This window comes from Pangasianodon hypophthalmus, chromosome 18 (assembly GCF_027358585.1).
Source record: "Pangasianodon hypophthalmus isolate fPanHyp1 chromosome 18, fPanHyp1.pri, whole genome shotgun sequence".
NCBI classification, from domain to species: Eukaryota; Metazoa; Chordata; class Actinopteri; order Siluriformes; family Pangasiidae; genus Pangasianodon; species Pangasianodon hypophthalmus.
The window spans coordinates 13,368,944-13,394,040 of record NC_069727.1 but is presented as its reverse complement, the minus strand read 5'-3'; the positions used below and the strand labels follow the sequence as shown (position 1 = coordinate 13,394,040).

The 25,097-nt window shown below is 37.9% G+C and overlaps 1 protein-coding gene across 2 annotated transcripts in view; it reads right to left on the bottom strand.

Annotated features, from left to right (window-relative positions):
• Positions 1-25,097, bottom strand: part of LOC113531900 (copine-8) — a 116,573-nt gene that overhangs the window by 57,190 nt on the left and 34,286 nt on the right. For both annotated transcript variants that reach the window (XM_053241907.1, XM_026922876.3), the window contains exons 4-6: positions 22,564-22,667; positions 12,192-12,231; positions 1,250-1,326 (exon numbers count right to left, since the gene is read on the bottom strand). In XM_053241907.1, the coding sequence (XP_053097882.1) occupies positions 1,250-1,326; positions 12,192-12,231; positions 22,564-22,667 (221 nt within the window). The remainder of the gene's footprint in view (positions 1-1,249; positions 1,327-12,191; positions 12,232-22,563; positions 22,668-25,097) is intronic.

The following is a 25,097-nucleotide window of genomic DNA, read 5'->3' as shown; positions in this document are numbered from 1 at the left end:
GCCGTGCTAAATTACCCCTAGGTGTAAATGAATGTGTAAATGTGTGTGCTTGGTGCCCTGTGATGGAATGCATCCCATCCAGGGTGTATTCCTGCCTTGTGCCCAGTGTTCCCCGCTCCAGATCCACAGCAACCCTGACCAGAATAAAGCACTTACTGAAACTGAATAAATGAAAATAAAAACAATATGTGAAGTAGTTTCTTCTTTGTTGCTAAAAGCAGTTCTAGTAATCAATGTATCCCCTTGACACCGAAGCTGTGCACTGTTCTTCAGCTTTGTTTTGATAACACATCTAATGACACAAGTGTTAGCTATGTATTGTAGGATATAACACATCACAGAGGGAAGCTGAAGATTTACATATAAGAAATGGTGGACTGTTGTTGTTCCTCTTCTTTTGGCTGCTCCCGTTAGGGTTTGCCACAGCGGATCACTGAGCCACATGTTTGATTTGGCACAGGTTTTACACCTGATGCCCTTCCTGACACAACCCTCCTGTTTTATCCAGGCTTGGGACTGGCACTGTTAGTGCACTAGCTTATGCAACCCCCCCAGTGACTGGGTTGGTTCCCTGCCTAAGAATCGAACCCGGGCTGCAGCGGTGAGAGCGTGGGATCCTTAGCTGCTAGACCAAATGGGGGATTGTGGTTTCATGTTCATTATTAGATGGTATTTTGTTTTTTCAGCCACAGGTGCTCTTTACAAGTTACACACATCATGACTCATGTCATTCACTACCTGGTTTACTTCCTGGTTCATGTATGTATGTATAAACTTATGCATTCTTCAGTGTAGCTCTTGTATTGAGTAGGTTCTGAGCATTAGTATCCCTGATGGCCTTATTGCTCTATGATCCTTGACATGTTCCTTGATATTACCTTTCGATTGTCCTTTTGTCTGCATTTGCCATTGATTGATTTCACTGAGTTGTAGGATAATTCTCTGACTAAAACTCATGCACATAGAAACTAGCTCTCTCTGAGTCTCCAGTGTTACACAAATACAAATGGGTTTCATCTCTAACTCTCCATCCCTTCTTATAACTTAATTTCCCATCATCACCACTGGCAATGAAACAATGCACATTTAACAAGGTTTACTGAATTGCATGATCCCATGGATAGTCACTGACCATCCATTTTCACAGAAAGAGACCTCAGCTAATTAAAAAGGAGTTGGTGTGGTCTAAATACTCACAGGTGGATATGTTAAGGAAGGTAAATAGATAACATGGCGTGCTGGTTCTTACCCGAGAGGCTTCTCTAGTCGACTCCCCAGGGAGCCGACTATTTCCCCCAGAGTACAGCATGCCTGTCCCAGGAAATCCTGCAGAGAGAGAGAGAAAGGAAGAGAGAGTAGGACAGATAGGAAGACACACAGGAAAAAGAAAAACATATTATGCATTCTCAGAAATACTACAAACATGGAATTGCTGTACACAGCTTGTAGTATGTTAACTGCAATTACTAGGACTATGTACAGTGCAGCTGAAAGCGGAGAGACATGAAAAGAGCAGGGATGAGAAAGATACACAGCAGCATGCCGTGATCCATCTGGCCTTGCCGGTCATTACAGGTGCTGTAGCTTTCTTTTACTTCCCTTGATCTGATCTGTGAAATGCAAGGGGAAACATTCAGCCCTCACCTCTGCTCTAACAGCTGAAGCTTTGATACAAACCAAAGGGGGAGATCAACAGGAGGGGCGCACAGCTCTTCCAGCACCTCCGTAATGAGCTGCGGCTGACTGCATCTGTGTGAGTGGCAAAGGCAATATGCGGTTGTTGGCTAAGTCAGCCAAGAGGGTTATGAGGAAACTGGGCCAAGATTTTGTTTCTGCACTGGCTGATGGAAATGGAATGAAGCAATGAAAGTTTGAGTAACTTTTAATGGAGTGGGCCATATTTATAAAATACAACATGTAGAACATCCAGCAGTAATATTTTCACACTAGCAATTTGGTCACATCTACTGCAAGTAGGCAATGAAAGTTTTATTGCTGTTTTAGTTTTTGTACTCTAGCACACTGGATTTGAAATAAAATAATGATTATTATGATAAAAGCACAAAATTAATCCTTAATTACAGGGTCATTACATCCATGGTGGATAAACAGTATACACTGTTTACATTCATTCTCAGACTTAAAACTAACCTTAGAAACATAATAACCAATAAAGTATTTCAGCTTAGCACCTTTATTTTGTTTGATTTGTTGTGGATCTGAAATGTAATTGTCTGATCCCTCACTCTGTATTACTTAGATTAGCCTATGCATGCTGGTGGCTCCTGTAATTGGCTAGTATAGATTTGCCGTGCTGCGTGTGTCTTAGCTAGCCATCTAAAATGTCCGAGCAAAAGTTAAGTGGTGCACATTCAAATAAAATGAAATTCAACACTGAATGACTAACATTCTCCTGATTCTCCGCATTCTTCAACATAAACTAGATGCCTGCGCATTTTACAGTGACATTTGTAAAAGGTCTCTAAGAATGGACAGATCTTAAACATCACATCAATGTTGAGAAACACAGACTTCGAAGGCCATGAAAAAAGAAGGCCATGGCGAATATGGCTTCATAGCAAACCTTTTTCCACAAAACACATTGCCATGTTTGTTTCTTAACAATGTAACAAACATTATTTCTGATTGAATCATCCTATTTTTCCAGCTTTGTGGCAGGTTTTTTTTTTTTTGTTCCTCATCTAAAGGAAGAACAGTAGCAGACTCCAGAGACAAATGCCACATCTAAAACACTAAAACACCTAGTAATGACATCCATCTCAAGCGAACTGGTCACAAGAGGACAGCTGAGATGGATCATCATTTACCTGGCCATTTACCTGGCATTTTCATTTGTCTTGATATTATGTGCTTTATTAGGCAAACCTTCAGTGTTGCCACATAGGGATGCAATAACAGTCAAACAACAAATAATGTCACTGTATGTGTCACTTTCAACCTCTGCCAGTGGTTTAAGTGATCAGATTACATTGCTTCTCACAGTAAACACATTCAACCTTGTACTCATGTAATGGGATTTTGCATTAACTACTATGTAAGCAATTATATTTGGTACATTTTTTGTGGGCTTCTGACGTACTGTACCTCCTATATGGTGCACACCGTATGAAAATACACGTAGTGCATATACATGTACGACCCTTCAGATATTATGTACTTACTCAATTGAGGGGTTATCACTGTGTCAGCTTTTGTTGGACATTTTGGTGAAAATATGATTTTACCATTGATATAACATGTTCAAAGCAGTCAACATACTTTGGTTTTTGGGAGCCATGACATAGTCACAAAAAGTTATGTATCATAATGAGAACATTAAAAATAATAGTAAGCTAGCAAGCTAATCAATGTCCTACCTTGTTACTTGGATGAAAACAAGGAGACTGGAAAGTTTCAGTGTCTGTTCACACCTTACGCCATGTACTACATTAATCCATCTTATAAGTAAACAAAACAAAACAAAAAAGTCCTCCTCCCATGAGGGATGAAAAGCACATTTCATCATATTCAGGATGTTGGGCTATGAGCTAGTAGCTGTCTTGATACGACAAACAGACTGTTGAGACTATGAGCTGCCCCATTTCATGCTGCACTGCCTTTCGATGGCTGGCTTCATAAAATACTATAGAAAACATGTCTGATAGATGTTTGCATGGTGCCATTGTTTGAGAATTTCGCAATTCCACTGTGTTTTGTTTTTTTATTCGTTATATATGAGATATAAACTTGGAAACCTGTGTATTTCATTAGCATGTTTGAATACCAACACAAAAAAATGGGGTTTAATTGTGTAAATGTTTGTCAATGGGGTGTTACTGAATGTATTGTTCTACTTATAGTTAGCAGAGGAACATAATTACATTGCTGGACCTTAAGGACCACTGTTTTACCTTTGAGGGTAAATTTCTATTGTACACTGGGTAACAAACTCATCTGTACAGTTTTCTGACAGGAAATACACCCAGTATTCTGGATGAGGATGAGTCAAATAAAAACCTTTTTTTGTTGTTTTGCATGTTTTATTGCAAATAGGTACCACAAAAGCGTATCAGGTTTAAGGTAGCAGTAGGAGAGGCTATTGAGAACAATGGACCCATAGTACATTTTAACTTTTGCAACTACAAACTTAATGTACTGTTTCTCTAAACAGACAGTTTGATGCACAGCTTCACCTTGTTTGCTGCACTTGCTTGACTTCTTATGCCAAAATGTATGCAGTAAATGGAATTGCCATAACCCTTTTATACAGATGAGTAAACAGGTTGAACTACTCCATGATAAGGGCACTGTGTTAATGAAGTTTTCCTCAGAAGCAGTGCTACAGGCATTGTGTATGTCTGAAAGAATACAGCTAGTTGAAGAGGATGGGCTTCGCTCCCATCACTGAGCTGTTTACAGCTATTTATAAAACTCCGCATTAACGCCGACACTCCTCCATTCCCATGAGCACTACCAATTACTGTTCAAGGCTCCGCCGACAGATCCAATAAAGAAAAAGAAGCACAGGCATCTCTCTTTCTTGTAAACAAAGGAATAAATACATACTTTGCTCCTCTATCCCTATGGCCTTCTTCCTTTAATTTTCACCTGCTTCCGACAGCACAGTAACTCACATGTTAGCACATCCAGTAATGAGTTCGGCCTGGACTAAAATCCCTGGGAGTTTAGTGACTGGATGTAGGGGGTTTGTCTCTTGGACGAGAGAGGGTGTTATTGATTTGTGTGTGTGTGTGTTTATCGCCTGTGATGATGACAAAGAAAGTAAGAGAAGCAACAGGAAAAATGTATATCTGATTTCTGGGATCATTTGGGATAAGCTGTTTGTAGTCATGGGACTTGAGTGAGCAAGTAGAGTCTCTTGGAATGTTTTCAATTACTCCTCAATGCTATCTGTGTAGGTGTCTGTGCCTCCTGGGGTAAACACTACTAGCACAGATGCACAGGCGCGATGTTTCAGAATCGGCACTGAGCTTGAAGATTGGATAATGATTTAGATCCGTGCAAGAGGAGACAGGAGTTAAGTCAGGCTGACACAACATGTTGTGTAGATGGAGTGGATGGGCTTACAGTTCCGCTTGTAAAGTGGATGAATTATAATGTGCTTAACATAACTCTATCTAGAGTGGATAGATTACAATACGTTTAACAGAATCATTTCTCTAGGAAATGTAGGTGTATTACAGTAGGTAACTGAAATTGATGCATTATAATACATTGCATGAAAGAGTGTCTACCATGAGCAGACATACTGAATCATCAACCTGAGTCCTTTCATTAATTTGGTATCAAGACAAAAAGAGGCAGGTTGTTTGTGTGTATATATATATATATATATATATATATATATATATATATAAATATATATATATATATATATATATATATATAAAAATATATATATATATATATATATATATATATATATATATATATATATATATACACACATATATATATGTATGTATATAAAAGAAGCAAGTGTGACAGTCAAAGTCTGGCTGGTTCTGCAAGATGCTCAGTAAAACTTAACAGCTTTACTTGTCCTTATAAAACTGCACAAATTGTACCTGAGACTACTAATTTTTTGAAAGCAAAGAGTCATCATACCAAACAGTGACTTTGTTTCATTTATTTATTACAATCCTTTTTTTTGCCCATTCTCCCTGACAGAACTGGAGTACCTCAGTCAGGATTGTAAGCCTCCTTGCTCAGACACATTTTTTCAGTTCAGTCCACACATTTTCTGTGGTATTTGGGTCAGGGCTTTTTGTTGGTCACTCCAATTTTTAAAACCTTTTTTCTACAACTCTGAAGGTATGTCCAGGATCATTGTCCTGCTGGAAGACCCAGTTGTGACCAGGTTTAACTTTCTGGTTGATGTCTTGAGATGTTGCTTCAGTATTTCTAGATAATCCTTCTTCCGCATTATGCCATCTATTTCTCTTTTTCAGTGAAACACACACCACCACCCCACAGCATGACACTGCCACCCCCATGGCTCAGAGGTGGGATGGTGTTCTTTCGTTTAAAAGGCTCACCCTTATTCCTCCATATACACTGTGCTGATCATTAAGGCCAAAAAGTTCAATTTTTGTTTCATCAGTGAACTCCAAAAGGCTGTTGATCACCTGCAAATTTCAGTCTTTTTTGTGAGCATGCGTTCTTTCAGGTCATCGCAATGTTGTACACTTTTAATGGTGGATATAGATACTTTGGTACCTCATGCCTCCAACTCCTTCACCAATTTCTTTTTGTTGTCTTGGGGTTCAGTTGAACCTTTCTTACCACAGTTTGTTCATCCCTGGGAGTTAATTTGTGCATCGTTCCTGAACAATGCAGTGTCTGTGTGGTCCCAAGATTTCTATATTTGCATACAGTTGTCCATACAGATGCTCAGGGTAACTTCAGTTGTTTGAAAAAGGCTCTGAAGGAGGAACTGAACATGTAGATGTCCACCATTTTTTTGAGGTATTGGCTGAGTTGCTTGGATTCTCCCACAGTATCAAAGGCAAAAGGGCCCTGGATCTAAAGGTAGGCCCTTTTACAGCCAATTCCTACTCATAACAGCTGGCCAATTAGAAGTTTCTGAATATCATTACATCAATTTCTGGAATCTTCCTAAATGTATAAAGGGACAGCTTCCATATAAAACTAAAGAAAGAAACAAGGCTTGGTTGATTGACAAACATATGGTGTAAGTGGAAATTTGTGTAAATTAGATCTTTCCAAATTGGAACTTTAAATGCTCTATGTGACTGACTGTAATAAAGTAGTCATTTGAATTATTAAGCTCTAGTTGGAACTAAAAATGGATTTCTTCTTGGGTGAAAATACAATAATATGACATATTTAGTGGGATGTGAAGAGCATCAAGAGCTGCTCTTAATCATAAGAGCAGATTTAATACTTCAGATTTAATACTGCGGTTTATTCACTAACCACTGCAATAAGTGACCTTGTGTTTTGAATATCTGCCATCGATTTGTCTCAGTGGATGATTAATTTCTCCACAGGAGGTTTTGAAAAGCCTCACTTTTGATCCAGTGCATATTGAAGAATTATACAGCCAAGAGAAATATATAACACAGAAAAAGCACAGTCACAAACAGAGCATTAAGAGATCCATCCATATTTTGTTAACTCAATAAGCTACATCTACAGAGGTCAAAGCTGAATCATCTTCTATGGCAACAACTTATATTTGCCAGGATATTATACAACAAAGATACACAGACCCACAGGCAAGAGGGATGCTCTCAAATTACCAGAAAAACCTGGGTCATGACTGTAATAGATCACCATGGGAAACAATGTCAGTAAGATGGGGAATCATGCTGTTGTTTACATAAAGGCATTTTTGCAGGAAATACCACAATACCAGAGACAGGTAAATAGATATTTGTGAGTAAGTGTATGTGTGCATTTTTTATATACACATAAAGAGGAGACAGTTAGGAAAACAGAAGTACATACACTGTATACAGATTACCAGATCTTCTCAAATGGAATGGTCTTACGGGCATCATCAGCTGTAGTTAGCTGTATGTTGGGAGCCAGGGTGCTGGACACTGCACATAATATTAGTGTATAAGGCAAGCACAGGCTTTCTAAGAGAGTTCAGATGGGAGCTAGTGATATATGCCCTTGTCAGTGGTAACAATATGTCTTCCAACCCTAGTCAGTGGTAACTAAGGCATGTAAATCTGTGAAGGCAATGTCAAATGCCATACTATACTCTGGCCCTACCCAATTTAACTGAGATGATGTAACTTAGAGCAGGTTATGGCTACTGAACTGATGCCAAGATGGTGATCTGAAATCAACATGGGTTTTCTTGACAGTTGGGCTACTGTTAAAGGTAGGCCTAGCCTTTTAGGTGATGATGATATCTATTCCACATAGAAAGGTAATGCTCTCATTTTTTCAAAATAAAATTCATAATCTTATGGCAGGCCTAATTAATTATTGACAATTCAGGGCTGGGACCATGCAGCAGACAAACAGGTTAAACTGACCATCTGCTAGCTGCCTGGAGGCATCACGCAGGATGCACTCTATTGAGACTGTGTCTGTTCCCTGAGTCAAACAAAAACATACAAAAGAAAGCTCACACGATATATAATGATCACACTCACAAGTCAGAATCTAAATGGTGTCAGACTAAACTGGTAGTCTTCCAAACTGCCTGGAAGGAAAGCCAGCTCAGCTCCTACTGCTGCTAGATCATCGTATGTCTCCAATAAAATAGAAGACAAAAAAGTAGATTTTCCTATTCAAAAAGTAGATTCCTATTTATTACAGTAGCAAAGCTAAAGGATAAAGACAGCAACAGAAGCACAGATACTAACAGTATCATTTTCCATGACAAAAATAGTTATAAAATTCAGAGTACAAATGTAACTTCAGAAAATCTGATACCTAAGCTCACCTGATACCCACAGAGACAAATATTACCAAATCAGTGGAGCAAATAGAATTTTTAATCCAATCCAATATACTGAATTAACCTCAAAATCATCAACTTTTGTACTACATATGTGTGGCAGTGGGGGCATAGTTTAGTGGTATTTGTGAATGGAGGGTGGGGTCTTGGAGAAAGGAGTGGGTGATCTAATGAATGACTGTTCACCTGTGTGTAATTAATGATGCACTATTTTTACACTGTGTGTCCTGCAGTGAGTAAGAGAATACCAAACAGACAGAAGCAGTGGCAGAGAAAAGCAACTTTCTCCGACAGCATTCTGCTGTGTACATGTGTGGAGGGTTTTTGTTTTGGTTTTAAGTACATATTTTAGTTAAAAAGGCCATGCTGAAATAAATCAAATAAATCAATCAAAACCACGCTCTCACACCTGCCTCCTCAATCCTTACTTTACCCAAACTTACTGAAGGTGTTACAATATGATTTTTTTTTTTTTTAAAGAAAATACAACCAGAGGCTATCTTTTAAAAATGATAAATGCCTCCCATATGATAGGCTATGTATCTAAATCTTTTGACCTCGTGGCTATCAATCCATTGATTATGAAACCTAGCCATGAATGTTTGTTTGCTCTCCACTATCAAATTTCCCCTTTATCTCCAAAATCTTACAAAAGATTGTAGCTCAGGAGCTAAGCTGAAATATTTTAGTCATGATTTAGACCTCACCACAGTTTTAAATCAGCACTGGTTAAAGTAGTAAATGACCCATTATTGGCCTCTGAAAAAGATTGTGTCTCTTTACGTCTACTATTTGATCTCAATTAAGCTTTTGATACAATAGATTACAATACTCTTCTATATAGACTAGAACAGCTCTTGCTTGGCTCAGGTCTTTTCTGACTGACCATTATGTTTGTAAATGTTAACTTTAGTTTGATATGCATAGAAAAGTCACTGTTAAGTGTTCCAAAAAAGTTCTCTTCTAGGGACACTGTTTTTTTCCCTATATATAATACCTCTGTGAACAATTATTTGTAAATATGGTATAGGCATTCACTGCTATGATGATGACAGACAGCTGTATGTTTCAGCCATACAAGATGACAGATGCCATCTTAATAAATTGAGGAAATTTGCAAAGGACATTAGACACTACATGCTGAGTAACTTCCTTCTATTTAATTCCAGGAAGACAGAAATTCTACTTACAGGCCTTTCAGTTACTTTATGTGCTGCAGTAAAACCCCTTGGTGTGATTATTAACTCCAGGCTCTCGTTTGAAGATGAAGTAGATAATATTACTAGGGTAACCTTTTTCCATGTCAGAAACATTGTTAAACTATGAACTATGTCATTACATGATGCAGAAAAAATAGCTCTTGCTTTTATTGCCCATAGGCTGGTCTATTATAATGAATTGCTGTCTGAATGTTCCAGTGTGTGCATAAACAAGCTTCAGTTGGCCAGAACATAACAGCTTGTGTCCTTCATAGAACCAGAAAGTTACGCATTTTATACACGCTCTCAATAAACAACTGAATACTCTTTTCCCACAGTAACTTTTTAGTCTATTATAATCTGCCTCAATCAAAAGGTCCAGATTCTTTAGAAACTACAGCAGGGGGCAGAGCTTTTTCATACAAAGATCCCCTGCTATGGAATAGCCTTCCAATTAGTGTTCAGGACTCAGTCTCAATCTTTGAGTCTAGGCTAAAACCCTGCTTGTTTCATCAGGCATTTTGTTAAATAGCTCTTCTCTTAGGTAAAGGTACAGATCTAGGGGTACTTGGGAGGAGAGACTTTCAGTAAACTGCAATGTGATGCCTGTGCCAGAGCCTGACAGACTTTTACTGAAATGGTTCTCATCAAACACAGGAGCTGTCTGATTCATTCTGTTGCTCGACTCTTGCTCTGCTTCACTGCATCATGCTCATTCCAGGACTCCTATTCATAATGTTCATATTCTGTAAATTCTGTATCTCTTCACCACATTTAGTACTGGTTGTCTTTAGTATATATGACTGTTTGCTGTATTTAACATAACCTTACAGGTGGGCTCACATTAAGATAGTTAAATAGGAGCTTCTTTCTCCCAATTTCTCTCAAGAACACAGCATTGCTCTCTTTCACACATTTTTATGATGACACAAAAGTAGTTGCATCTATCAGTGTAAGAAGCTCAATATCTAGCTATCATATCTTATGTAAGCTTATGTTACCTGATGTTAAGTGACTTAATACAACAATATTCAGTGTAAACCTCCCCTGCATAGCTACAGACTATTTAGTTAGATCACAGACATTTAGTGATTAAGTCAAAGCCCCTCTAAGATGCAGGCACATACAAGTATACTTAATAAATATTTGTGAATTTCCCAGCCCATTCTTGGAAATAAATACTGAACATGGTACAGTCATGGTCACATCCTCACTTTACAGGTCACTGATGTAGTCACTAGTGTATTGTGCTAATTCAGTAAGCAGCTTTGTTTATTGAGAAAGTAACTAAACTTGCCCGAGTCAGTTCAAACTGAAAAAAAGCTTGCCACATAACTTCAGATTTCAGTTTTCAGAAATTGAAAAAAAAAAAAAACTTGTTAGGACATACACACACACACACATATAAGTCAATTTCACTGAATATTGTGGCAGTGTATGATTGTGTAGGGAAGAAACAATGCAGCATTTTAATTAGACAGAAGCTTAGCTCAGTTCTTAACAAAAAATACACCATCAATACATCAGAAAACTGGATCTGAGGTAGGAAAATTGTGTAGTAACTTAATATCTCCCATTGGCCTGACACTAGTGCCCCACATTCCCACTTGCAAAACCACAATAAACATGACAGAAATCATCCATTTTCAAAGAGAGATGGAGTTTTAGAGCATCAGGAGGCAGAGCGACCATTAGCAATACAAAGCAGGCGATGAGAGTGACGTGAAAAATGTTGAGCAGAGTTTAACTTTCTGCATATAAGAAATGAAGCAATATGGTGAGTAGCAGTGGGCGTGAACAATGGTGGTACACTTCTTTTGCTGCCCCTACTGTAAAACATCCTTGTTTTATGGTTTGAGGTATTTGTTCCTACTCACAATCCTCATCCAGGCAGTTATCGTTGCTGTGCTGCTACACGCTTGATGTGTTTGATTTACCCAAAATAGAACAGAGCAGTTTTTTTCATCATTTTATTGGGTATATCAAACACTATAAACCAGTAAAAAAAAAAGCATTGCATTTGGTACTGTTGCATTCATATCCAAGCATTTTTCTCCAGAATTTTTATTTTTTGCAGGAATACATCTGATCTATGATCAAAATTGTCAAAGCTGCTTTGTGGTCAAATGGGAAATGTGAAAATTGTGTAGCCAGCTGTGCTGTTGTATAGGCATATTGTTCTAGCCTGGTGCTACCAGTGAAACCAAAGACTCACTAGTGAACAGCATACAACGATTTGAGCAAGTAATATGATAAATTATTCCTGATGAGACATCAGCATCAAACATAATGGAAAGGTGCTGCAACTATATTTCAATGATTTACTAGTGAGTCACTCAGATGGATACAGATAGATACTCTTCCCGTTTAATTACATCTTAAAAAAAAAAACATCATTGGTTCGCTCACCAAGAAATATATATATAACGATTTCCATGAGTGTGTGAAGTTTTATTATGTCACCTCATTTACAGGTGAATCATCAAAGCAGCTTAAAATTGAGCACTGAGAATCAATGGTATACTCACATGTTTGGAAAGATTGGTGCTCTTTGAGTCCACATCGTACCTGCAGAATGGAGGAGAGAAAGAATTTCAGTCATCACTTAAGCTTTCACATCACATAATGACTATGAAAATAAAAAAAGGGAACTCCCTCTAAAAGCCTTAACTTTACACTTTAGAACCCGAACAATGAAGTCTGAGATCACTAATATTAGCTAATTAGTCTTTTTGTGTGTGTACAGAGGGGAAAAAGTGTGAAAAAAGCCAGAGGTTGACCACTTTGTCTTTTTTTTAGACAGATCATTAGCCAGATGATGATTCATACACGATTATGATCTAAAGAGACAATCTCTATATGTCACGGCTCATCATTTTAAGACACACTCTGCTGACCTTGCCAGGCATCATGATTTAGTTTGAAACTACTGCAAGTAATTTCACACTTGAGAACATGGAAAAGGCACTCTGATTTCAGACTGATTCAATGTGGATACAAATTAAGAACTAATCTTACATGTTTCAAAAACGCTGGTCTTGCAATGATTGTGTGCAAAAAAAAAAAAATACAATACAGCAAGATTAAAGGCTGTAAAAAAGTGTGTTTGGATGGCATGCCAGGTTTGTAAACTATGAAATAGAAGCTTATTGTCATTATTTAGACGCTCCACATTGGTAGTTCTGAGATAAAAGCCTGCTGTTCTCTTTCATCTGCACAGACTTACACACACTTCTCCAATCAAGATACACAGTGATTTTCATTTGTTTTTCAGCAATTTCTGATTTTTTCTTTTTTCTCTACTGTCTTGTTTGGTTGCATTCATGAGTGTGCACAAGTGTCCTAGGTGTATGCTTATGTGGGCATACAGTACATCACCTCATACAGCAAAATGACATATACTGTATGGAAGTATACACTCGCCACTTTATTAGGAACACCTATACCTCTGCTCGTTCATGCAATTATCCAATCAGCCAACCATATGGCAGCAGTGCGATGCATAAGATCACGCAGATACAGGTCAAGACCTTCAGTGAAGGTTCACACCATACATCAGAATGGGGAAAAATGTGATCTTAGTGACTTTGACCCTGGCATGTTTGTTGGTGACAGACAAGCTGTTTTGAGTATTTCAGAAACTGCTGATCTCAAGTGCTTTTGACACATAGCAGTCTCAAGAGATTACACACAATGGGGAAAAAACAAAAACATCCATTGACTGGCAGTTCTGCGGGTGGAAATGCCTTGCTGATGAGAGAGGTCAGAGGAGAATTTCTAGTCTGGTTCGAGTGAATGAAGTGTACAGTTACTCAAATAACCACTCTTTACAAGAAAATCATTACATGTCTAACCTTGAGCAAAAAAAAAAAAAAAAAAAAAAAAAAAAACCACTTCGGGTTCAACTCCTACTCCACAAGAATCTGAGGCTATAGTGGGCACAGCCGCACTGAAACTAGACAATTGAAGACACATCGCCTGGTCTTTTTTCATTCTTTAACTGTCCAGTAAAGAGTGTTTATTTGAGTTACCGTAGCCAGAAAGTCAGCAAAAAACAGTCAGGCTATTCTTCTCTGACCTCTCTCACCAACGAGGTGTTTTTAATTACAAAATATTTCTCACTTTTCTTTGTTAAAGTGGAACACATTTTTTAATCCACTTATTATTAGGCTTTGGTTACAGTATATGGAGCTTCAGCCATATATTTCCCTGTATAATCTGTTACTATAGAAACAACAACCTATTAGAGCATTAACTTAAACCTGTGCTTTGGCTTGCAGCCTGCGGTATAAAAGTTATTATTGGGCATTGTTTGCCACCTGTTTCAAACTATAGTTGCTGATGTAAGTAATTTCCAAGCCCTGAATAAAATCGAAGCCTGTACACACACCCGAGCTGAGGACCAAGCCCAGGTTGCTGGTGTTGTGAGCAATGACATTTCCTACTGCAAGATTATACTGCTCTTGTGTTAATTAAGTTCTTTTTTAATACTACAGTCTTTCTTTGTATCAGCATCAACATCCTCGCAAGATTTCATAACATAATTGGATCACGTTAATACTATGTGAATCGATCACATTCACTCTACATAACTGAAATAAGTAATTAGAAACTTATTGTAAAAAATTAAATCACATTTCGATGAGAAACATAAGATTTTTGTGTGAACTATACGTAATATGTTCTCTTAAATCTGACCGACCACATATTCCCTTTTTTTCAGGGAATACGCTACCAAGTCTGGTAGCTGTCATGCAGTCAAGGATGGGAATTGACTACTAAAGGACTAAACACAGGTTCTCTGACAGTACTTTATTACACTTTCATTCAAAAAAAAAATTAATAATTCAGTCACTCATTGCTCCTAACTGCTTGAATCTGCAACCTATCCCAGAAACACTGGGCACTAAGCAGGAATACACTCTTAATAGAACATAACTCCTAATAAGTCATAACTTCAGAATAATATAAAGTTTAATTACAAAATATTCTGCTGTGCCATAGTTTCAGTATTGCTAGGCATAAAACCTAAATAAACTATTATAATTAAAATAATTTAGATAGAAATAAAATGGTGTTATTTAAGATTTTGGATAATTATTGGTTCTGCCACCAAAAATTGCAGACTATGAGAAATGTTTGATGTTGTATTCTTCATATTATAACCTGTGAAATTAAAGAACATGCACAACTGAAGACAAGTTGTGGACTGTAACACACATCCAGCAGTGAGGCTAAATGTCAGCGCAGGTCAGCTGCTGCTTGAATACATTTCTGACTGCTTTGTGGTAATGAGGCTAAAAAAAGAAATTTAGTTTAGAGGCCAGAGTGTGCAAACACATCTCTTATGTTCCATCCCTACACACACTTGGATTTATAAATATTGCATTACTGGAGGCACACACAGAATGGCACACATTTGCACAGACAAGCCGATAAAACCTCACACCCCACCCAACCAGCCATTAGAGATTGCATAGACTAGTCAATTAATACATTCAGTGCTACTGTGGGGATGTGAACTAGCCATAACGGCGTGGAAAGAAAAAAAAAAAAAACAGTGATGTAGACAGCAAAGAAAGCAGGATTAATGTACTTTTTTTAATCTGGAAATATTTCAGACTAGATGAAGATAATTTTACAATCAACTGCACATTGTGTAAGACTACATTGGAAAAAGTTTTTTTTTTTTAATTTACTTTTGTTTGAATTGAATTTTATCACTTTTATGGTTAAGTGTAGCAGGACTGTTTTTTTTTTTTTAAACTATTTTATTTATTTATTTAAATGTCACTCCTGCCCACTCTTGAAGTAATTCTTTCCAATCCTGCATGTTTGAAGTGATCCACAATATTTTCTAATGAACTTTTCATTTATTCAGATTTAGCAACCACTTAGTCCTGATCAGGGTCATGGTATATCCCAAAATATAAACAAATAAGTAATTTAAACCACAGTGACGCTGACCAGGATGAATGAATGAAGGAATGAATAAATCTCAATTTTGACCAGACGCAGTAAATGTGTTGCTCAGTGCCTCATGTCCGAAAGGCTCTCAACTTAATAATCTTGGCCTTGATTTGTCTCATGAGCCTCATATTTGATCACTTGTTCCTGTTCATATGTCATAAGTGAAAGAACTGTCTGCTCCTGTGACTGTCAAAAATAATAATTGTTAAAATAACAAAATAACAAAGTTAACAAAGTTATTTTGCACATGAATTTCACTGTTTTATTTATTTTTGTCCACATAGCCTAAAGAAGCACCTAAGTTTTTTGAAGTAATTTGTAGCCTGTGTATAGCTGTTAACTGAAGTGAGGTTTGATGCGATCTTTGCTGTTGTTTATCAGTATTTAACTGTTTATCAGTATTTAACTTTTGGTTTAACTATTGAAAAGACTACTTAAAAAAAGGAAAAAGAAAAAAAACAGTCAACTAGTAAAAATAAATAGCCATTGCTTTGGCCAGTGCTGCCTGCTGAAGGAGCATTTGGACAGGATGTTCAGTCTTAAGGATGCAAGCAGTGATTTTTAAGTCACAACACAGTTTCTCTCACATTTAGGCAGCTGTTTTCACATTTAGGCAGAAACTCCACTTTTGGCATTTTTTATTATATAAGTTCTAAAAATCAAAATCACATTTATTATGAGCATTTAAAAATTGTATTCTGACGCCACTGAAAGTCACCAAAACTACTTATTTATTTGATTAGTATTTAATTCAACATTAAATAAATAAAATGTACAGTATAAATAATAAATATGACCATTAAAACTGTCTATCTATATACAAGCTTTTATTCACAGCCTACAGACTAATTGACTATTCAGCATTCACTCCTTATTTTAATCATTCATTCATTCATCTTCATTAACGGCTTTATCCTAGTCAGGATTGGGAGCGTCAACCTGATTTAATATTATCCTGAAAGAAAACAGGCTACATCAGGAAAACACCCTGCTTACCTCTACTTTTATAACCTAATCTAACAACATCTGACACTTTACTCATTTTCCAAAGTAGACTTAACGTGCTTTGATCATAAGCATCAACCACATCAGTATCTCTAGTCTTAGAACCTGCAGTAAATGACAGTCACAGTTTTTGATGAACTAAAGCCTCGCTGTTGCTCTTGACTCGACTGAACATCGTCTGTACTTATGGATTAATTCAGTGGGTTTTGTTCTGATTTCTATTTTTTAATTATTATTCAAACAACTGTTTCAAAAACATTTTTGTTACATTCAACTTGTCACTTATGTAGCCATATTTTATCTATACAATGAAGGTTGATGCAACTTTGACACTTTAGACTTTAGTCTAATAGCTAGTTGCCAAGCTGTTATTACTCTATACAAAGCTCATACAAACGAAAATCACTCAAATTATACTGTTTCTACTAGAAAATCTACTTTGCACTACACACTACTCTATTTTGAAGAAATGGCCAGTTGGGTGACTTATGTAGGTGATACACACTTCCAATTCATGAGGGGAAGTAAATAAGGGTGTGTTAAAAGCTGAGAATCTCATTTTGATGTTTCTGTGTCCAAGTTTCCTACATTTTAAACTTCTGTTTATCCATGTCTCAACTTCATCCCACTTGTTAATGTTCCATGTCCGCACCATTATAAAAAAGGTACTATATAGGTACAAGCCATCTTTGGAACAACAGTGGTCTTTTAGATCTAATTATGTGATTTAATGATGCTTATGTTCCTTCAACTAAAGCTACAAATTCATAACCTTGAGGATACCACATTAATTTTTTTAAAATGTGTTTGATCAAGATTTCTAGAATGTGGGAATTGGCTATGATTAAACTGAAAGAAAACTGGATAAATATAAATTTAACAAAAGTCAAACGTCCCAAAACCTAATCTAACAAAAATACCCGATTTTCATATTTGAACTCTCTCACACAGAAGTATCATACTGCCTGTGTACACCCTTGATTTTAAACAAACTCCCTCTGAAATGTACTACTGCTTTTCCACAATGGAAGGGCTGATTCAGCGACGCAGCAGGCCCATGCAAAACTGCTGTCTGGAAATCAGGGGCCAAATAGAGCTACAGACACGCTGGCATTTAATCAGACCAACAGCTAAACTGCAAACATCCAGCTAACCTCGACATCTCATCAAACCCCTGTGGCTAGCTACTGAAACACACCTAGGAAATTTCCATCTGAGACGCTGGGGCTGAGAATCAAATGCAGCCTGACAAAGTGGTGGAAAACACGCTCCAAAAGCAAGGAAATGACCAGACTACAAACCCTTTGACTACGCAGCAAGCTCAATCCACCACCCATCATTAAAATAAACAGAGCTCTGTGTATGTGAGGGGACATTCTTAATCATTTCTAAGAAAAGCTGCAGCGAACTCAGAAGAAAAAAAATCTAATATAAACACACATACACACAAACACACACACACTACATGTAAAATTAATACTGTGTTAGAAATACATTAATTAATAATGTATTAACATTAATAATACATAGAAATTCATATTGCATTACTACTGAAATCTTTAATTTCTAATTTGTTAATTAATTCAAGTCAATACTCACTATCATCCATGTATGTGGTTTAATATAGTTATACTACTTCAGCCACCTAGCTTGTAGTATAGCAGCTACACTTCTCTCAAGCACAGCATTAACATAGCTGAGCTTTTTGCACCTTTTTGTACAGTAACCTGTAACTTTGATCCAACTATATACACACATGCACGCATACACAAACTGATTTCTGACAGTGATACAAACATATTTCCACCCATGCAGGTGTAATACAAGACTTGAGAGACATAAAGGCAGATACGCAGAGAGAAAGAATCTGTAGGATCACACAACCAGTGCAGCAATCACAGCAGATTGGAGTCTGCTGTCCACCCACACGCTCGGCTAAGCCTCCAGGGGAAGACACCCACCCACACACTCTATCACATACCCAAACTAACAGCTCCCCATTTACACTCTTAGTCTGACCAGGCCATATTAGAATTCTTTTCCCTTCAGCTATTTATAGTCCTGTACTCTTGTGACTCAGTTACTTGCGCATCCGTGTGGACCAAAACACTGAATCTCTGACAAATTACATCACAAGCAAACATTTACCACCCTGTAGTACTTTCACCATGAGCTTTAACAGGTAAGTCACTGTTGCTTAGACGCAAAGGATTATGACTGATGAAAAGCAACAGGTGTGGGGTTTCATTCTAAATGCCTTTAAGGAAGAAACTCAATAGTGTTGCCATTTATAATAGTGGCTATAAGAGTTGAGTGCCATTCCATGGAGCCGATGTTCATCTGACATTTACTGTACAAGAACATGGCTATTAAAGCAAAGGCAGCATGAATCACTATTTCTGTCCTGTCACAAGGAGGGAGAGAATTACAGTCAACACCCTTCAGGTGAAATCACTGTATACAATAAACATTACATAAAATGATTCAAATTTTCCACTCAGACAGTTAAAGAAACTACTATGTACTGTGTAACTTTATTTAGTTACTGGTCTACGGGTTTCAAAATTATTTTTGTGATGTCTGCTTGGAGAAAATAAATGAGCACTGATTCTCTTTCTGTAATGTCTAACAAGGTTGGAAACACTTGTAAAAGAATCTTGGGCCACTCCTCCATGCAGAATATTTTAATCTCATTTATATTCTTAGGTTTGTGCATATGGACATCCTCTTCAATTCAGACCATCGGTTTCCAGTAAGGTTCAAATCTGAAGACTGGGATGGTTCAAAACATTTATTTACAGCCACATCTGAACTTCCTGGCAGGGACAATCAGGTTTGGGCTGAAGGCTCCTGGTGTTTAGCAGACATCATGATGCCATCAATCTTCACAAAAGCCCCTGATCCAGCAGACACAAAGCAGCTCCAAGCATTACTGATCACAACCATATTTTAAAATGGGTATCAAGCACTTTTCCTTGTATGGCAAACAGATTGAATTTGGTCTCATCTGACCACACAATGCTATTTGTTGTTTGAATGAGGCTTGCTGAAGTTTAGACAGTGAATTCTGTGAGATGCTCTCAGGAATGGCTTCTTTCTTACAAAACAGCTTGTTCTTATGTAAGTGGCATTTACCAGTTGATTTCAGAAACTCAACAACCACAAGAATAAACTAAACTGTGTACTTAGAAAACTGTGATTTTGGCTTTTTTCCCTCACTGTGTGTGTTGTCATGGGTCCAACTCCCGAAAAATTTCCAGCTGTTTCAAACATGAAAGTTTTTGTAAAAGCCCTAATTGTGCTTAATGGTATTTTAACAGATTATTTATTTTTTACATTAACTGCCTGATTTGTGCAGGTCAGCAACCATCTGTTTATTTTGTCTCGAAATTATTTGGCTTTTCCCATGGTAAACAATTATATAAAGGATTTTATGCGAGCAACCTCATATTTATACCCCAGGGAAACAACAGACTTCCTTGAAACTGTGAATGATTTTGTTAGAAAAAAAAAGGTAAAAGCTCAGCACAAAGCAATGAATTAACTGGAACAGGCAGCCGAGTGAGCAGTTATAAACAACCTTATGGGCCTTTCCTCTGCTCCCACTAGAGTGTCAATGGTCCACATCGCTCACCAGGATGACACCCCAAGATGCACCTGGATATGTTTGAGGGCACAACCTCTGCATATGACTGGCCAATGAGTAAATGGCCAGTCATATCCAAGCTCTTCTAACTGGAGAGGCCCAGCTGGCAGCCCACAGTCTGATGCCTGAGAGCCAGCTGGATGTCCGGCCATCAGAGGAGCCATACTCAAACAGGTCTGTCCCCAGAGAGACACTGCCAGCAGTTCTGCTCACTGGCATTAGAGGAAGGAGACTGGCCATTCACCTTTGCCCAGACACTCCTTGACTCCTGAAAACATTAGCTGAGGCTTGACCCAAAGTAACATGAAAAGGTCATTAAATGGGCAGAGTCCAGTGCCACCAGCCCAATTCTCTGGTAGATGCAATCCAGCTGGCAGAGGTCTACATGGCCGTATTTGCAAGCCCATGGAACACAAGTCCTGTCATCCCCATCTCTGGGTCTTCACTGATGCTCTGCACATCCCCTGAGCAAAATCCTCCCAAACTCCAACTAACCAGACTCTTTCTCTTCTCCCCTTACTTCCCAAGGATCCAGAGGCCTTTCCCCTATGCAGAAATGATATACAGAATGCCGGTCAGTAATCAAGGGCCTTGGTGGATTCAGGCTGCACACAGACTCTGATCCTCCTTATCATAGCGACATAAAATGCTCAATTTCTGGCTCGAAACTTCTCAGCAAGTTGCAAGGACCCTTTGATGTCACAAGGTAGGTTGGGGAAATTGACTATGAGGTTTTGCAAATGAATCTGGGAAAAACATGGCAGATTTACCACCTTAATCTCCTAAAACGGTATAGAGAGGCAGTCCCTGTTGCTCTGGCAATGGCAGACAGAGATGAATTGTGGCTGGAGTGTTCAAAAACCTCCAATCCCACTTGGACATCTTCTCTCACCATCCCAGAAGGCAGATGTTGTCAAGTTTTCAGATATGTTTTTCTCTACTGCCCAGAGGCACTGAGACCATAGACCTCATTGAGACTCCTAACACCATAACTGTGTGCGGCCAACCATACTGCTTGCCTAATCACAAAAGAAAAGTGATTTAGAAAGTCCATTTATAGGTGGACTTTTGCAAGGTGAATGTTGTGTCAAAATTTGATACCTATCCAATGTCTCATACTGACGAGCTCAGGAATAGACTATGGCGTGACTCATTTTTATTCAACTCTAGATTTGACCAAGGGCTATTGACAGATTCCCGCGTCAACAAAGCCCAATGAAAAAATGGCTTTCTCTACACCATTCGTTTTGCACAAATGCGTCACTCTTCCATTCAGGGAGTTAGGAGCATTGGCTCCCTTTTTAACAACTAATGAACCAGGTGCCACAGTACATATAGTGGTGCTTATTTAGATTACATTAATCTATAGTAACATTTGGCAGCAGCATATGCAGTCCTAAAGTCCTTGAGATGAGCCAACCTGGCAAAGTGTGAAATTGGTCAGGTGGAAGTATGGTATTTGGGCTTCCCCTTGCGTCATGGGTAGGTCTGTCACCAAGTTTATGAGACTGCCATGACCCAAGACCAAAAAGGAGGTAAGACGGGGCTGGTGGGATATTATCATCTTTTTTTGTGCAAAACTATTCAGACTTTGCAAGCCCACTGCCTGATCGGCAGATCCTGTCCAGTGGCCAAAGCTATGTCAGTAGGCGTTTGTGAGTGTTAAAGAGGTTCTCTGTGAACAGTACAACCAGTTGAAGACAGAAGACAAAGTGATTCACTCTTTGTTTCTTTCAGAGCTAAATTTGCTGCCACCATCATTGGCAGCAGACAGGCTTGGGTGTCATCTTGAAGTCGAGGCCCAGATGACAGCACAACTCTCCTTAAATATGTAAAGACATAGCATGCCGCATAAAAAAATCCAAACCTACCCATACACACGTGCATCGAAGCACACAGTCTCACGAATGATATTCACTCTTTCTACAATATATGCAGGCATGCACACATACGTACTTAGCAAATGCTAAGTTCTGTTTTCCAGCAATTCCATAAAAGACAACATAACGTACATTCAGAAAGTATTCAGACCCCTTCATTTTTTCATAGGAAGGGGTCTGAATGTATGAAGGGGTATGGAGTGTAGACTGATGTGAAAAAAAAATTTAAAGCATTTTAGCATAAGGCTGTAACATAACAAAATGTGAAAAAAATGAAGGGGTCTGCATACTTTCTGAATGCACTATATAGCCTGCCAGTACCCAAGAAATGCACAGGCTTATTACAGCACACACACACACACACACACACACACACACACACACACACACTGTACTCACAGATCAAACCGAAGGTTCTGTCTCTCTTCAAAGAAGTAGTCCAGAATGAACTTGCGCACAAAGTCTGGGTTTAGTGTGTTATCTATCACTTCTGTCCTCCCAAACTGAAAAACAAAACCAGAGTGACACAGTCAGTGATCCAAGTAACAGCACAGTTACTACACAAATGTAGAGTGTGTTGGTTTAAAAGATAACACTTTATTAATTCCAGGTGGGAAATTCCTGTTTTACAGCAGCAGATGTGCATATCTACCAGATACACTTGTACGCAGATTATAACAGTGTGCAAAAAATGTCTTTGTGCAGCTCTGAACTGAGCAAAACATTGATGATGTTTATCCTACAAGAAGTAGTGCAGAAAAATCAATGTGCCTTCTGTAATAAATGATTGTAAGAAATTACACAAACCAGTTCTTGAAAATGATGCACAAGCAAAAAAAGGTTTTCTCAGATGCAGACATGTAGGGTATTGCTGCAAAAAAGTAGTAATTCTGACATAGTGCCTTTTGACAGCCCACTGGCAATGCAGTGGCATGTGGCTTTTGCCTCTAATAAAAGCAAGTAGTTATTGTAGATGCAGTTCATATGTGATTGTACAATGACACAATTCAGACTGTTGACTATGTATAAAAAGCATTGCAAAACACTAAACAGTTTACCCAATAAAAATGCCAACTCCTGGGCTGTCATAATTGTTATTCTTGTAAATCATGGTACATGCGCAGAAAATTGCTATGGCATGATGAGTCACGATGAGTTATTGGCCTAACAGCCAAGATAAATGGTGGAGTGGTACTGTAATCCTCCTACTTCATCTAGCAAAAAAGCATGGAATATGGATGGTATAAAAAATATTTTTTGCGACATTGCGACAAGCCCTAGCCCTACCCCCTAGCCCTCTTAACTACAATCAGGTAATATGTTTTATTCAAAAGCAGTCTGCCAATTCAATATAACTGTAGCAGCCATGGCAATATGGTAACATTTTAGGATATGTTATTATTTGTCCCACCTGTATTCCATGCTCTTTGCTGGATATTGTAGTCAACTAGTCTTCATAGTAAATTATTTGCTGTTGTATCATGTCTTATTGTCACAGGGGCAATGTTTCCAGGAACTCACTACCAGTTCGTAACCACACTTACTTTCCCCAGCTCCGTCGACTACATCCTCTCCAGTTCACTGCCTTTCGAATTAAGTTGACCTATGTCTCATTATATGCACTCCTCATGTTCACTTCCGCTTTCCTAAGTCATATCTTTGCTTTCACTACTAAGCCTTTTGACATTCTCGTTCAGGTCTGTGTGTTGACTCTCTGTTTTGCCCCTTTTTGCTTAGGCTAGTAGTCTTCTTATGGTTTTTACCATTTGCCTTGTAATTTTGACTTTGCCTTTGATTGCCGTTTTTGCCTTGTTTTCATTGTCATCGTTCTTAATAAATCTTATTGTTATTTTTAACCTGCATACACATAACTCTGCTAGTCTGATCTAAGCTTGATACTTATTTTCTGTCTTGACATGTGTAGTATTATAATGGTATTACATCAGTGTGTGTGTGTGTGTTTTTATTTTGAGTGAGGGCCACACTCCAGCAAATCAAATTCCACATACTCGTTAGCTGGGGCGACAAAACTGTGTCTTTACCTAAAGCAGCAGAATGTGTGCGGGTGGTCTTGCTTTTTCCTACCACAGCTGAGATCAATAATAATAAAAAAATAATAGCTCCATAACTGCCGGTTATGGAAAACTGCTGAATAATTTCCAGTAACAGTCACATAACTGCCTACACTGGGCCTTTGTAACTTCATAAGAATTATGAGTCTTTTATAAAGTAAATTTGAAGGATATTAAGGCTTATGCCAAAACTTGTGAGATTAATGTGTAAAGGTAGTTATGTGACTTGAAAGTCACAACCATTTACTTAAAAATCACATTCCACACTCACATTCTACACTTTAATCTTATTGTCATTATTTTACTCTAAATACAGCATCTGTCATGTGAGAGAAGCCACAAAACCAAATATTACATAAAATATTTCCGTATTTTATGTAAAAAAAAATCGTCAGTGGTGTAAATAAATAAATAAATAAATAAACTATATACACACGGGCATTCCTGTACCGACAAATTATGATTCTACCATTTTATCAGATACTAACTAATTGTAGCTTGTGCAAATTTGATGCAATTCCTGTGCATTACTATTTGCTGGCCTGCTTTCATACCTAATTAGCAAGGTAATTATATATTTGAGACTGTTATAGTCAGTTGTTGATGTTGGCTAACAGAGTAATTCACCATTTTTATGGCGTGATACCTAATTATTGCTCGACAACTGTAAATCAGTTGAGGTAGCAAAATCTTGCAATGGTTCTGTCACTGTCACTGGTTTTATCACTGGCTCTGTGAAGGCAAAAATACAGTGCATAAACATACCATGTTTTAGGCATATTCAACTTGGGTTTGAGGTATCAGCATCTTATGTTCTGGAAAATCCAGTACTTATTTTATGCATTTGGCACTAATCAAATG